Genomic DNA, 14771 nt, shown 5'->3' on the forward strand with positions numbered 1-14771 from the left:
CCAGGGGCGGTGTGTGAAAAACACATGGTCCAAATCGAGCGGTGATAAAAGTTCTAAACGAATTGTCACTCTCGTAAACAAAACTCAGGGGCGTTATGTGAAAAACACCTGGTCCAAACCGAGCGGTGATAAAAGTTCTAAATGAACTGTCACTCTCGTAAACAAAACCCAGTGGCATTATGTGAAAAACACCTGGTCCAAATCGAGCGGTGATAAAAGTTCTAAACGAACTGTCACTCTCGTAAACAAAACCCAGGGGCGTTATGTGAAAAACACCTGGTCCAAATCGAGCGGTGATAAAAGTTCTAAACGACTGTCACTCTCGTAAACAAAACCCAGGGGAGCGTTATGTGAAAAAGATCTGGTCCAAACCGAGCGGTGATAAAAGTTCTAAATGAACTATCACTCTCGTAAACAAAACCCAGGGGTGTTATGTGAAAAACACCTGGTCCAAACCGAGCGGTGATAAAAGTTCTAAACGAACAGTCACTCTCGTATACAAAACCCAGGGACGTTATCTGAAAAACACCTGGTCCAAACCGAGCAGTGGGGAACGTTCTAGGTGAACGCTCATTCACGTACGCAAAACCCAAGGACATTATCTGAAAAACACCTGGTCCAAATCGAGCAGTGGAGAACGTTCTAGGTGAACGCTCGCTCTTGTGCACAAAACCCAGGGACGTTATGTGAAAAATACCTAGTCCAAGCCGAACGGTAAAGCCCGTTCCCTAGGAAGAACTCTTAGGTCAAAGTCAAAGCAGGGAGGTAAAAGCCCTCTCAAAGCCGAACGATAAAACCCGTTCCCTAGGAATTCGTCCTCACATGCATTCGACCATTCGGCCTCATATACTTTCAATTCGGTCGTTCGGCCTTACAGATATTCGGCCTACACTTCTTGGCCTTCCATGGCCTCATGTACTAAGTTCATTTGACATCCACTACTTAAATTGTCCGGTCCAAAGAAGAAGCAACGATGTAAAGCACATGGAAAGTAAGCTCCTCACTACAGGAAAAACACTCTCCCTCAAACTCATAAGTCTTATAGTTAACCACGGCTAAAGCAGAACACTTAACTCGGACTTGGGGCGCATAATGTATCGTACCTAGTGGAGGCCGAACGATTAACATTCAGCACCGTTTGGTCCACCCATTCAGGTCAAAGATTGGGCCACAATTGGGTCAGCGCTTAAGCTATTGTTGGGCCAACAGTCCAGCAGATGATAAAATGATCAAAAATATCTAATTAAAGATATTGATAGAGCAAGTTATAAATAACCAACCGGATTTTCAAGTAATCTGTTTATATCTTATTCTGTTTATATTTTATTGGACTTATATCAGCTCAGGATCCATGAGGTAAATTATAAATACAAAGCCAAGACCGAAAGTCAGGTACGTTCCACTTACACATTATTCACTCTGCGCTACTCTCGAATACTCAATAGTTATAACCATTCACTAAATATTCAACCAAGAGCCGATGCTCTTCAAATCACACGCCTAACTTGAGCATCGGAGTGCCTTTTGCAGGTACATCCCCCTCGTCAAGAAAGAGACCGATCGATCAGTGACAGGAGATTGAAAGTGATCGAGCGATCCACATGAAAGGCAGGCGATCCAAGCGTTCCAAGGTAAGGAAGACACGTTGGAACAGGTTAGTCTCGCGGTTCCGTAAAAATCTACCGAAACAGCATGTAACATCACAAATTAACATGTTAAAAATAATTTGAAGTACAAATTGTACTATTGCTTTATTTTTCAAATGCAAGAAATCCAAAAGTTACCTTTGTTACATTTTATATGACAATTTTTTAGACAATTACATTTCTTTGAAAATTTTATAAGATATATTTTATTATTACCAAAATTTCTTAAAAATTATATATTTATAAAAGGTTGATACGAATCAGTTAATAGCATTATATTCTACTGCTATAAAAACAAAAATCGGAAATATTTTGTTTAATATATTCAATGTTTATTCAAGAATTGCGCTTCTAATCTTTAAGAAATCCAAAAACTTGGAGCTGTGATTCAATTGGGCCCAAAAGTTGAGCTTTTTTCCAGCACTCCCATTATTACTAATTGTATACTAACAGAAAGAAAAACTAAAATACCTTCTCGTACTGCTATCGTCGCCCCGCTGCAAAGAAGAAGAAAGAAATAATGCTTGGTGGAAAAAAAATCTTCTTCAGAAAATTTCATTTTAAAATGTCTTTTTTATGTATTCTAGAAAGGTTATGTACGTATTCCCATACGATCAACCAGGCGATCGTTGGGTTAGAGGAATAAGACGGCTGAACAATTTAAACAAACAACCTTAAACATAATTTCTAATCAAGTTTAAAAGTAAATTTTACTTGTATTAGATTGTGATTACAATTTTGTTAATTATAAGTTCATCTTGAAACTTATAAATTGAAGTAGATAAAAAGATAAATGTATCGTACCTAGTGGAGACCAAACAGTTAACATTTGACATCGTTCGGTCCATCCACTCAGGACCGTTCAGTTCATCCGCTACAATTAACTAGGTCAAAGATTGACCACAATTGGGTCAGTGTTTAAGTTATTGGGCCAATAGTCCAGCAGATGATAAAATAATCAAGAATATCTAATTAAAGATATTGATAAGTTGTTTATCAATAACCAACCGAATCTTGAGGTAAGTTTGGTTATTATTTCGTCTATGAAGCACTTATAAATATAATGACAGGACCAAGAGGCAGGTACGTTCCACTTACATTCCATTTAGGGTCTACTCACACTCAACTCATGTTCTCAAATATTCAAACAGTGATAATCATTCACTAAATACTCAACCAAGAGCCGATGCTCTTCAAATCACATGCATAACTTGAGCGTCCGAGTATCTTTTGCAGGTACCTCCCCCCGTCAAGAAGGAGACCAATCGGTTCACGCCAATACCGAACGGTCGACAACAGGATATTGCAGGAGTGCGAGCGACCAATCGGAGGACGAACGTTCGGTCTATAGTGCAGGAGAGCGAGTGTACGGTCTATAGTGCAGGAGAGCGAGCGGCAAAGTTATCCAGGAACGGTAAAGTCACGTGTCTCGGTCCCACAAAAAATATCTACCGAAAAATTTTGGCGCCCACCGTGGGGCCGAGGGGCGTCCCTTATAACCACAAGGAACCGGACAGGGATGCAGTCTCACCATTAACGTCAACAAGCTTCTACGGCTCTACAGATAATTATTTTGATATAAATTCATTTTATTATTTAATTTATATGATTTAATTTAAATATCATAATTCAATATTATAATATTGTTCAAGATTTATTAATGTACTCACCACTTAGCCAAAATTGGCATCAAGTGTTCAACCATGCAACAGCTCGGCCATTCGGCCTCACTAGTTTTCAGCCGTCCGGCTTCGCAGTGTAGGTGGTAAGACCATGCAAACCACTCGGGCAAGAAGAGTGCAACAACCGAGATGTAAATCCCTCTCGTCCATTAGGAAATTCTTCAGGAATTCCTAGGTTGAAGACCAAGAGGTAAATCCCTCTCTTTAGAAAGATGAAGTTGAAGATCGAGAGGTAAATCCCTCTCGTTGAAGAAAAGACCGAGAGGTAAATCCCTCTCAGCCGAGAGGTAAATCCCTCTCGCCAGAAAGATGAAGTCGAAGACCGAGAGGTAAATCCCTCTCAGCCGAGAGGTAAATCTCTCTCGCCAGAAAGATGAAGTCAAAGACCGAGAGGTAAATCCCTTTCGGTCGAGAGGTAAATCCCTCTTGTCAGAAAGTTGAAGTCAAAGACCGAGAGGTAAATCCCTCTCGCCAGAAAGTTGAAGTCAAAGACCGAGAGGTAAATCTCACTCGGTCGAGAGGTAAATCCCTCTCGCCAACAAACTGAAGTTAAAAACCGAACGGTAAAGCTCGTTCCCTAGGAAGAACTCCTAGGTCAAAGTCATAAAGCCAAGAGGTAAAGCCCTCTCGCTAGGAAGTTCTCCAGGAACTCCTAGTGCAAAGCCGAACGGTAAAGCTCGTTCCCTAGAAAGAACTCCTAGGTCAAAGTCAAAGCAAAGAGGTAAAACCCTCGCTAGGAAGTTCTCCAGGAACTCCTAGTGCAAAGTCAAACGGTAAAGCCCGTTTCCTAGGATGAAATCCTAGGTCAAAGTCAAAGCAAAGAGGTAAAACACTCTCACTAGGAAGTTCTCCAATAACTCCTAATGTAAAGCCGAACGGTAAAGTCTGTTCCCTAAGAAGAAATCCTACATCAAAGCCGAACGGTTACAAACGTTCTTTGTGGAATCTAATCCGGCCTTATAAAATGGTCGCTCAGCCTATTGAAATTCAAAAGAGAAGTTATAAAGTCCACCGTTTCGCCAGCAGCGAGCAATGACTAAAAACAGCCTCCTCAAACTCATAAGTCCTATAGTTATCCACGGCTAAAGTCAAACACTTAACTCAGACTTGGGGGGCATAATGTATCGTACCTAGTGGAGACCGAACGGTTAACATTCGACACCGTTCGGTCCATCCACTTAAGACCGTTCAGTTCATCCACTACAGTCAACCAGGTCAAAGATTGGGCCGCAATTGGGTCAGTGTTTAAGTTATTGGGCCAATAGTCCAGCAGATGATAAAATAATCAAGACTATCTAATTAAAGATATTGATAAGCTGTTTATCAATAACCAACCGAATCTTCAGGTAAGTTTGTTGTTATTTCGTCTATGAAGCACTTATAAAAACAATGACAAGGCCAAAAGTCAGGTATGTTCCACTTACGTTCCATTTAGGGTCTACTCACACTCAACTCATATTCTTAAATATTCAAATAGTGATAATCATTCACTAAATACTCAACCAAGAGCCGAGGCTCTTCAAATCACACGTCTAACTTGACCGTCAGAGTATCTTTTGCAGGTACTTCCCCCCCTCCCCCCGTCAAGAAGGAGACCGATCGGTTCACGCCAATACCGAACAATCGACAGCAAGATATTACAAGAGCGCGAGCGACCAATCGAAGGACGAGCGTTTGGTCTATAGTGCAGGAGCGGTAAAGTCACGTGTCTCGGTCCCACAAAAAATATCTACCGAAAGAGTAAATAATTACATTTATTGATCAATTGATTAAATTACTGATTTGAGCGCCGGAGTGTTTTTCACATATATCTGTGGTTAGAATTGAGACATATAACATAAAAAATTTTGACTAAGTATACCAAGATAAAATAAACTTATTTATTAAAAACCAATCCGAAAAGTACCACATGTTTTTGAAAGTTTGTTTTAAAATTTGTCACATAAAATTCATTTTGAAATACCCTTTATATGATCCCAAAAAATTGTTTAAGAAATTTCTACGAGAAATCCTATCCCAAAAATAATGTTTTACAAACTCTGGAAAACTGATTTTGGAAGATTTCCATAACAGATAATCCATAAGTCACCTCACAAAAGTAAAATGGTCATTTTAAATTATATGGAGTGCATATAGGATTTATGCGGGTGCAGTAGGAAAAGATGCACATTGAACGTCTAAAAGCCCACATTAACCTTACTATAACCCATTCAAAATGAAAAAGGGAATTCTTATTTGTACCCCTTTTTAATTTTTCACCATGATGTTTTTGAAAGTTCATATAATCCCATAAATTCATCTTAGCCTGACACCCCTCTCTCTTGACTGGACTTACTCTTTACCAAATAAAAAATATTGTTGGGCCTAAATAGAAAACACAATATGTTATAAGAAACGGTTTCTATCTGCACCCTGTGTTACTTTTACACTGCATGGTTTTTCCTTTTGACTTGTTACATATAAGATGTTTTTTACATCAATTAAAAGTTTAAAAAAATATTGAAATAAATTTTAGATAACTTTAAATAAATTGAAATAAAGTAAAATACACACACACATATATATATAACTTTATTATGTATATGTGTAATTAGTAAACGATGACTTCGGTTTCCATTGATGTCAATTTTATAATTAGAATTCAATAGAAAGTGTTTAGAGTTGAACTTTAGTTCCATTGATTTTATCTTAATCAACACCCACAATCAAAATGATTAATTATTAATGATTTTCAATGTACAAAATTAGGCAGAGCCAACATAGCAAGGGCTATGTAATTAGATGGCTGAAAACAAACCCTAATTAGCCGGAGCTAAGTTTACACACTAACGCACCTGTCAATGATTAATCAACTAATTAATTAATTAATTTAATTAATTAAACCCGTTAACCCCACCTTCCATTTCTCATTATAAGTACCTCTCATCCCTGCCAAATTCAAACAAAAAAGAAAAATTATATATAAAAAAAAATTCTTTGTTTCTCTTCTTTTTTGTATTTTCTCTCTGTCGTTTCGTTCCGTTCATCTTTGATCTCCGTGTTGAAGTTGTAACATCAATATTCGTGAGAAAAAGAAGAAGATATATAGTATATAAGATGGGTTTTCTTCACAAGCTTTGGGACGAAACGTTGGCGGGTCCCACACCCGAAACGGGTCTGGGCAAGCTCCGAAAGTTTAACAACTCATCCGCCGGCGGCCCAGCGGTGGCGGAGGATGTTCCGATCAGCCGCAGCATCACCATTATTCGGACTCACTCTGGTTTGGGAAGCACCTCAACCTCTGCTCCTGCCTCTCCTTCTTCTGTGCCGGACACCCCTTGCACCCCCTTCTCTCGTTCGTAACACCTCTCTCTATAAAGCACTGAACTTTGACGAACACAAGTTGTTGACTTTTTCTTTCGATTAAATCGACCAGTTTTTAAGAATGTTACGCTTAACAATTGCAGCGGAGGCGCCGGGCGGTGGTGTCAAGAAGTTCACGAGGAGAAAATCGTCAACGGTGGAGGGTGCTGCAAATAGAAGTCCGACGATTTACGATTGGTTCTCTGGTTTCTGTTTTGCCCTTAATATCTACGACATTTAACATGGCAGATATGCCGCTTGCACTTACGTGCATGTTTTGTTGTGTAAAACTTTTCTTATTGTTGTTTTTGTGCTTTGTTTGCACTGTGCAGGGTGATCATGAGCGCTTTGGATCGCTACTGAGAGTGGAAATGAGATGTTTTGCTTTTGAACTGACTTGAATATCATCCCGCAGAGGCAGAGAGGGATTACGTTTTCTGTACATACAGCAACACTGATTTCAATTTCCATAGGGAATCATGTTATTTTATTCATTGCACCTTACTATACTATGTACATATTATATGTTATAAAGTATACGAATACATCAGTACTACCTGCTTATAAAATGGCTCAGGTGATTTGCAGGGTGTATCCACCAGATTGAGTCAGTGCTTCATGGGATTCCAAGGTTGTGAAAGAGTAGAAAACCAGCTTTTGTATATATGTTTTTTTTTTCCTTTTGATTTCTTGGCTGTTGTAAATATGACTTTTGTACTCTCAGATCTCTATTGGTGAACTCAATGAAGCTTGAAAATAGTTATTGTATATAAATAAATATATGTTTCTGCTTTTTTATAGACCCTTGGTGCTTAGTGACATATCTTTATACATACATAATCAAAAGATTGAGCATCAGCTATTAACTCAAATAGATGATTAATAGTTACATGAAGATGTATGGCCTTAAGCAATCAATTTGTTCAATTCAAAGGACTAAAAGAGCGATTATTGTTTGAGGAAATTAAGAGGTAAATGCTAGGATGACACTTCCTTAGAAATTAAGCATTCTATAGCAATTTTCTGTCAAAATCTGAAAGGACAGTTATGGTTTGACCCCAGCTTCGTTTAGGTTGAACAAGTCTTCACCTTCTCAATCAGATCAGCGGCATCTTGGACGGTGGAGATGTTCTCAGCTCCACCTTCTCCAATAGAAATGTCAAACTTTTCTTCCAAAGCCATCATGATTTCAACCTGTTTAAATTTAGGCATATCAAAACATATGTAAGATTAATACTTATTTATCTTCTATCATGTAAGATAGAACTAAAAACAGTGCTAGAATTTGAGGCCTTACAGTGTCAAGAGAATCAGCACCCAAATCTGAAAATTTAGTTTGCGGAGTCACAGTGGTTTCATCAATAGAAAGTTGCTTTGCAATTGTGCATTGGACAATTTGCAGAGTTTCTGGATGAGCCTTTGCCCAGTAAAGGAAACACATAAGAGAAGCCAACAAAACAAAGAGACTTAAGAAAGAAGTATTTAACAGGAGAAAATGGGAGAAAGAAATTATTACAACAGAGCAAGAGATTGTAGTATTAAAGCCAGCAGAGCGTGTATAGGTCACTTTTGTTGCCTTCTTCAACTGGACTTTATGTTTTAGCCCAGTAAATACAGAACTTTCCTGCATAAGAAAACAAATTTACACATTTCATGAAAAGCAATCCTGTTTAAGTTGAAAAGAATCACTATAGACAACAAAATTCTCCCCTGATAGAATATAGCCTAATTAAGGACTTGAGTTTTAGATTTCTGGTTAAGTCAGAACAATTTTGACTTAGTTAATCCATGTCTCTACTACTTAAACAACTGGTAAAAGATACAAACTTAATTTGACGAAGAAAATGGTGTCTGTCATACCATTGTGGACAGTTTCTTCATTTGGTGAGTGGTTGTTGTTCTGACCCCAGAATTGAAGGAGAGGGTAGCCAATGAAGTTGATGAAGTGGATAGAATATAAGCCATGACTTATTTGGGGAAGTGCTCAACCAGAAAACTAAAATTCCTAAGAACTTTATTGACTATACTCTAATGCAGATTTTATATGGTTGATGCCATTGAGAATATAAACAGATATAAATAATATAATAATATATATATATATATATATATATATATATATATATATATATATATATATATATGTTATGTATGTGTGTGTAACTATTTAGATCAAACAGCTAATAGGTTATGAGTTGGAATCGATGATTCAGAAAAATCATTCTGAGGAGCCATAAATTGGACGGAGTGCACCAGAAAATGTGTCTTTTTTACATTTGAGGTATTGATTATTGAATGAGCCATTCCATGGCATGATGCAAAATATATTCCAAAAGGACAAAGACACTTCCTACATTGATGTTTTCATGGTGCATGTCGCTCATCCTTATTTTTGTCTGCATTACAACTGATCAACACAATGTCAATGAGACAAGACAGTACATACCTTTGTCATTGTGTTTTATTTTAGGTATTTATCATCCCAAAGTCGCAATAATCCAAATTAACGAGTCAAGTTTGATCAGGTTATTATTTAGGGGATAGAATACTGACATTTTCTTTTTTTTAGAAATGCTAATAAATTATTCCTTTAATAAATATTTTATTAACTAAAGTTTATTGAAAAATTAAAAAATTGTAAATTTACAAAGTTAAAACACTGTAACATTTATTTTTTCAATTTAAGATATCAAAAATGAATTCGTTTTACGTTTCAAAAATTAAAAATATAGCTAAATCTAAATTTTACCACGCGGAAAGGCTGATAAAGGGAATAACTTTACAAAAATTGCTCCAAATTCCCGAAGTAACCCTTTGTATTTCATCCTTTCCATAAATAACTTCTATTAATTTTTTTTTCAATGATGGCTAGTTGACATTTTGTTAAATGAAATTAATTTAATTTTAAAAAAAAATATTTTTCAAATATAAAGAAATAATTATCTACTATTATAATTTATGTGCAATTGTAATTACTAACCATTAAACTAAGTTATAACATTAATATGACATAGATTTTTAGTGATTGAGTATGCATTTTTCTAAATTGGTGATCGTAAATATCAAATATTAATGATTTTAGAAGGCTCATCAACCTAATAAACGATAGATAGAAATTACGCGTATATAAATATAATTTAAAAAGGGCTATATTAGGAATGATAATGTGAGATGCGTTAAGCGGATCAGCTTGCAGGTTTCCAATGTTTTTGAGTCTACTTATCTACATAAGTCTGACTTGCATATACTGACTGGTCCGCATTTTCTAGATTTAACATTTGTTTGAGTTGGTGATGTTATTGCAATGTGTTGATCATTGTGTTGTAGTTATATTCATGGGCTCTTATTATCATATATTGAATATATTTTATTTATTTTAATAATATAAAAATATTATGCAAAGTCATGATATTTGAATATATGATATGATCTTTATCAATTAAACTAAAAAGGCAACTATGACATAAAAGTAAAGACCATCATGCATTATACAACATGAAATAAGCTCTTCTTTTTTTTTATTAAAGTTAATTATGCACAATCTTGATTTTTAATTACAAAGTGTAGGTATACTTTCAAACTGTATGTAGTTCTAAATATATTTATATCAATAAAAAATATTCAAAATGTTAAATTAAGAGATATTTAAGTTATTTATGGATATTTGTACCATAAATGGAATAAGTTGTGTGATTCTTAACATGATCGTAATCATTAAGTTGAGTCAAAAAATTTCTTTAAAAAAAGTGATGCGATCAGCCTAGGGGCTCTCAGGTCAAAAAAAATCGAGACACGTCATAATATTCAGTCCATTTTGATAAGCGTAACAGGCTAGTCCAACCCGTATTTTACAAGTCAAGTGTGAGACGGGCCTAAACGAACCAAACCAACCCGCATTGTCACTCCTTAGTTATGTTGGTCTCGAAAAAAAATAATCAAGTCTTTATATTATCTCTTGTTTTTATCTCCATGCATAATTATTATTATCTAACGCATATATCGGATAAACTAATAATATAAAAGTTTTATCATAGCAATGAAAAACTAAGTAAAATAATGTTTCTTTTACTCTTTTCGTAAAGTTAAATATTAACTTTACTGTATGACTGTCTGGTTAGTCATAAACCAGATGGTCAACCTTGACTCGGACTATCCAATGAGTCATTTGGAAGACCAATCAGTCATGTCAGATCGATTAACCTTAATATTGACCAACTTAAAGGTAAAGTGTAATTACCTACAATTGGATCGTAATTATGTCAATGTTAATTAAAAAACTTACTCCAAAACTTATAAATACATGTTTGAGATAAGGAAGTAGTAATATGTATTTATTGTGCTATTAATTTTTGAACTGTAAATATTAAGTTGACTTTAACATTAGGGTGTCTTCAACATATACCATCTAAATGGTTAGACCCCATAAAACTTGACTTGAATCTTATACTCCTAAACACTAAGAATTAACCACAATAGTGTACATTTCTTTTCTATAAAATGTATAAATACATAAAATTTATTATGTTTACGATTATATGTGTAACGTCCCAGATTATATATATATATATATATATATATATATATATATATATATATATATATATATATATATATATATATATATATATATATATATATATAATATAGCAGTCCACATTTTTAATATAGGAGAACAGTTAGAAGAAGACTGTAAATAAAGTATTAAGATTACAGTCATCCAAAAGAAGTCATAATTTAAAACTTAAACACATTAGAGTATTTCAAAATGATAATACTTAATTTAGAAATTCCTAAACAAACTAAGCTGCATTATCATCACCATCGAGGGCCTGCTCCATGAGTACCTCATCTACCTCTGCTCACATCCAAGTGGATGATCATTGCAAAAGAAAAGCACACACAAGCAAAACACAAACACAGAAGCAAGGGTGAGCTAGATATACAAAAATCATGTTATAACAATCACATACAACATGCAAGTTTAATTCAAAGTTAATGAACCATACAACACCACTTGTTACACTTTACACTAGACTCGTCCAGACTTAGAATAATTGTCGAGCTATGGCGAGTCATGCACTCGTGGTGGCCTCTACTGCTTTGCAAAGTCATTGCCAATGAGTTTCACCCTACCACACTCACGGGGTTAGTCCATTATCACTCACCTTGGGCCATACTGGAAGCACCCAAGACTAGGACCTCCTACTACTCCTCACCACATGGATCAATCCTCTCTACTTGAGAATGAAAGACCATTGGAGTTTCAGGATAACCCCCAAGACTGAGCTGCCATGTAAATCATTGTAAAACACACCAAGGGCACCACCATGAACCCTCTCCTCGAAGATCATGGAGTTACGTCCAATAACCACACTTGTTACATTCAACCACCAAACATGTCTCATACATTCACATACTTTCAATATAATCACATTACCACCATCATATTATGCATTCCAATCATTCCACACACTTAATTCAACCAAAGAAATAGCAAAAGAAAAATCTGGACTCAGAGGATTCGCAGAGCGCATCCTATTCGCAAGGCGGGACAAGAGAGTCTCGCACAGCGCACCCCTTAATTCGCTATGCGAATTGACTCGCAGCATGCACCAAAATTCAAACCTCTCACATAGCGTACCCAGGTCGCTATGCGAGAGCCTAGACATGAGACTACCCCTTCCAAAGTCTCGCTATGCGCCCAAACTCGCCCTTCAAATTAAAATATTAGTAGTTCCAGACCATCACCAGTCGCATAGCGACAGGATTCGCTATGTGAATCACCAGACAGAGAGTAGCACCCTCCAGTCATTCGCACAGCGCACCACCTCACACAGCAAATGACTCAAACAGAGAGCACCCTCTACAGGGACTCACTATGCGAGATCATTCGCATAGCGAGTCTGCATAATCTGCAGAACGCAAATTCTACAGAATTATGCAACTCTCACACCCTTTACCATTTCTAGTCATTTTCCCCAACTTCTAACACCTCTAATTCATATTTTATACTTAATTAAACTTGTTTAGATGTTTATAAACGTTCCTACTACAATTCTAAAGTGGTTTAGGCTCAAATTCTACTCTAAAACACCAAAATCAACAACTTAGGGACCCAAATCCAATTCTACTACTTGTAACTCATTTTAGACCAGTTTGAGGTTCCTAACAAGTCAAAATTGACCTATCTGAGCTACCCAAACAACCCAATTCCACTCAAGATCTCCAATGCCCAAAATCACTACCTCACTTCCTCTCAAAGTGGCCTAAAACCCTAATAGAACACCAAGTTTCCTACCTATTCAATGTTACAACAGATATCTCACCTCAAACACTTCAACATAGTAATTACAGCAATTAGATACATCTAAAACAGTTTATAAACATTACACTTCAGCTCCACATTTATACAGTCTAGGACATGCAACTAAATCTTCCCAAATCAAAACACAATACCAACAACACAACAGTACAAAACTCAGCATACATACATCACATGCAACCAATTTAAAACGTATCCTAGCTCCCCTTACCTCAGAGATGTCACAGCACAACTCACAACACTGCTTCCACAGTACCCTACTCGGTGAAGAACCTCAACAAAACCCTATAGACCACCACATGGGTGATAGGAACAACTCTTAGAGCTAGGATGAAGTAGAAAAGGAAAAAGGAAAAAGTACAAGACACATGCAACCAGCAGAGATTGCATGTGCTAGGTTTAAGAACGAAGAAGAGGTTGCATGTAGGGACTTACCAGGCCTAGAACCCGAAATGAATTGGTCAGTTTCGAAGCCCTCTACGTTGCGGGCGTTTGGGCGCCACCTGATCGGAAGTCCATTGGCTCAGTGAAGAGGAATGGAAGAGAGAAAGAAGAGATGTGATACAGAGAAGACAAAGAAAAGAGGAATAACTGAGTTCTAGAGAGAGGTTGGGTGTTTATGCTAATGACCAGGATATATTTTAAAAATCTATTTATACTGAAAAAAATAAAAATCTGGTCCATTAGGATAATACACATAATCACTCTTTTAACCCATTTTCCAAGTTCTCACAATATGTTACACTTAAAATCACTCTTAAAATAAAAGAATTATAAGTTTTGAAATTATCTATATTAATATTTTATTTTCTAATAAAATTAAGTTATTAAATAGATTTTGAGAAAATAAAAATCATAATAGGTTATACTAGTTTCTCATATTGTACAGATTTTAAAAAATATATAATAGTAACATGCATTATATTATTAACAAGAAGCATGTGTGGAATTTTTATACGTAATTAATATTTGAACGAGTTATTTATAGTAAAATATATACTTTCAATAATACTTTTTCATCCACAACTATATTATTTTATATTTGTTACTGTTACATATCAAAATAATAATAATAATCTATGTGCATGTTCCAGTGTTAATATTAATACTAATAATATTATTAAAATAAAAAATAATACTATCTTATTAATAATAACACTTGAAGTTAATATTAATAATAATATTAGTACCAGCGTTAATGTTCTATCACAGGTAACGTGTTTAAAGTAGTTATAAATGTGTTAGGAAAACTTTTTTCTTTAATATGATTTTGCTTGTGTAATCTCATCTTCTATAAGTAAACTTAATCGCTTATAGAATGAATAGAAATTTAGGTTAAGTATGTTTTCTCTCATTAGTAAAAAGTTGGAATTAGTTTATTTTTAAAATTTTAAACTAATTTAATTATTTTTTAAATAAATTTATGTAATTTTATTTGAAATTTTAAATATGTTTCTTAATTAATATTAAAAAAATTGTGTTATACAGTGTAAATAATTCAAATATTTTAAAATATTTAATAAACTCAATAAAATTTGGTTAAAATGATTAAATTTACACATTTTTTTAAATTAATAAATTAAATTGGATTAAAATTAAAAAGAAACTAATTTTAATTTTAACTAAAATTAAGAAATAAAACATATATTTAACCCTATAAATTTAACACTAGTTATATGATAATGAGAAAGATATATGATATTTTTAGTTAAAAAGAAAAGTGATGTTTGTATGATGCAGACCTGGCATGCAGCTTAACCTAATGTACAATCCCTGTGA

General features: G+C 35.1%; 2 protein-coding genes across 4 annotated transcripts; one reads left to right on the forward strand and one right to left on the reverse strand.

Annotated features, from left to right (window-relative positions):
• Nucleotides 1-6252: 6252 nt before the first annotated feature.
• On the forward strand, nt 6253-7470 carry LOC124820592 (dormancy-associated protein homolog 4-like). 3 transcript variants are annotated; one of them, XM_047292316.2, is made up of 3 exons: nt 6253-6662; nt 6775-6876; nt 7003-7470. In XM_047292316.2, exons 1-3 carry the CDS (start codon nt 6425-6427, stop codon nt 7005-7007), a joined length of 345 nt encoding a protein of 114 aa, XP_047148272.1. In that variant the 5' UTR covers nt 6253-6424; the 3' UTR covers nt 7008-7470. The 3 variants fall into 3 exon arrangements, with proteins under 3 accessions (XP_047148272.1, XP_087957704.1, XP_087957705.1); XM_088101579.1 differs by having other exon boundaries at nt 6255-6662; nt 6775-6868; XM_088101578.1 differs by having other exon boundaries at nt 6775-7470.
• A 39-nt stretch (nt 7471-7509) lies between these two features.
• LOC148191506 (acyl carrier protein 1, chloroplastic-like) lies at nt 7510-8718 on the reverse strand. Its single transcript, XM_088101577.1, has 4 exons — nt 8531-8718; nt 8187-8294; nt 7968-8087; nt 7510-7864 (listed from the first exon to the last, which is right to left on the reverse strand). The coding sequence occupies exons 1-4, from the start codon at nt 8633-8635 to the stop codon at nt 7739-7741; spliced, it is 459 nt and encodes a 152-aa protein (XP_087957703.1). The 5' UTR covers nt 8636-8718; the 3' UTR covers nt 7510-7738.
• Nucleotides 8719-14771: the final 6053 nt, after the last annotated feature.

Source organism: Vigna umbellata, chromosome 11, assembly GCF_029865625.1.
Source record: "Vigna umbellata cultivar VRB3 chromosome 11, Vumbellata_1.0, whole genome shotgun sequence".
In the NCBI taxonomy this organism is placed as follows: domain Eukaryota; kingdom Viridiplantae; phylum Streptophyta; class Magnoliopsida; order Fabales; family Fabaceae; genus Vigna; species Vigna umbellata.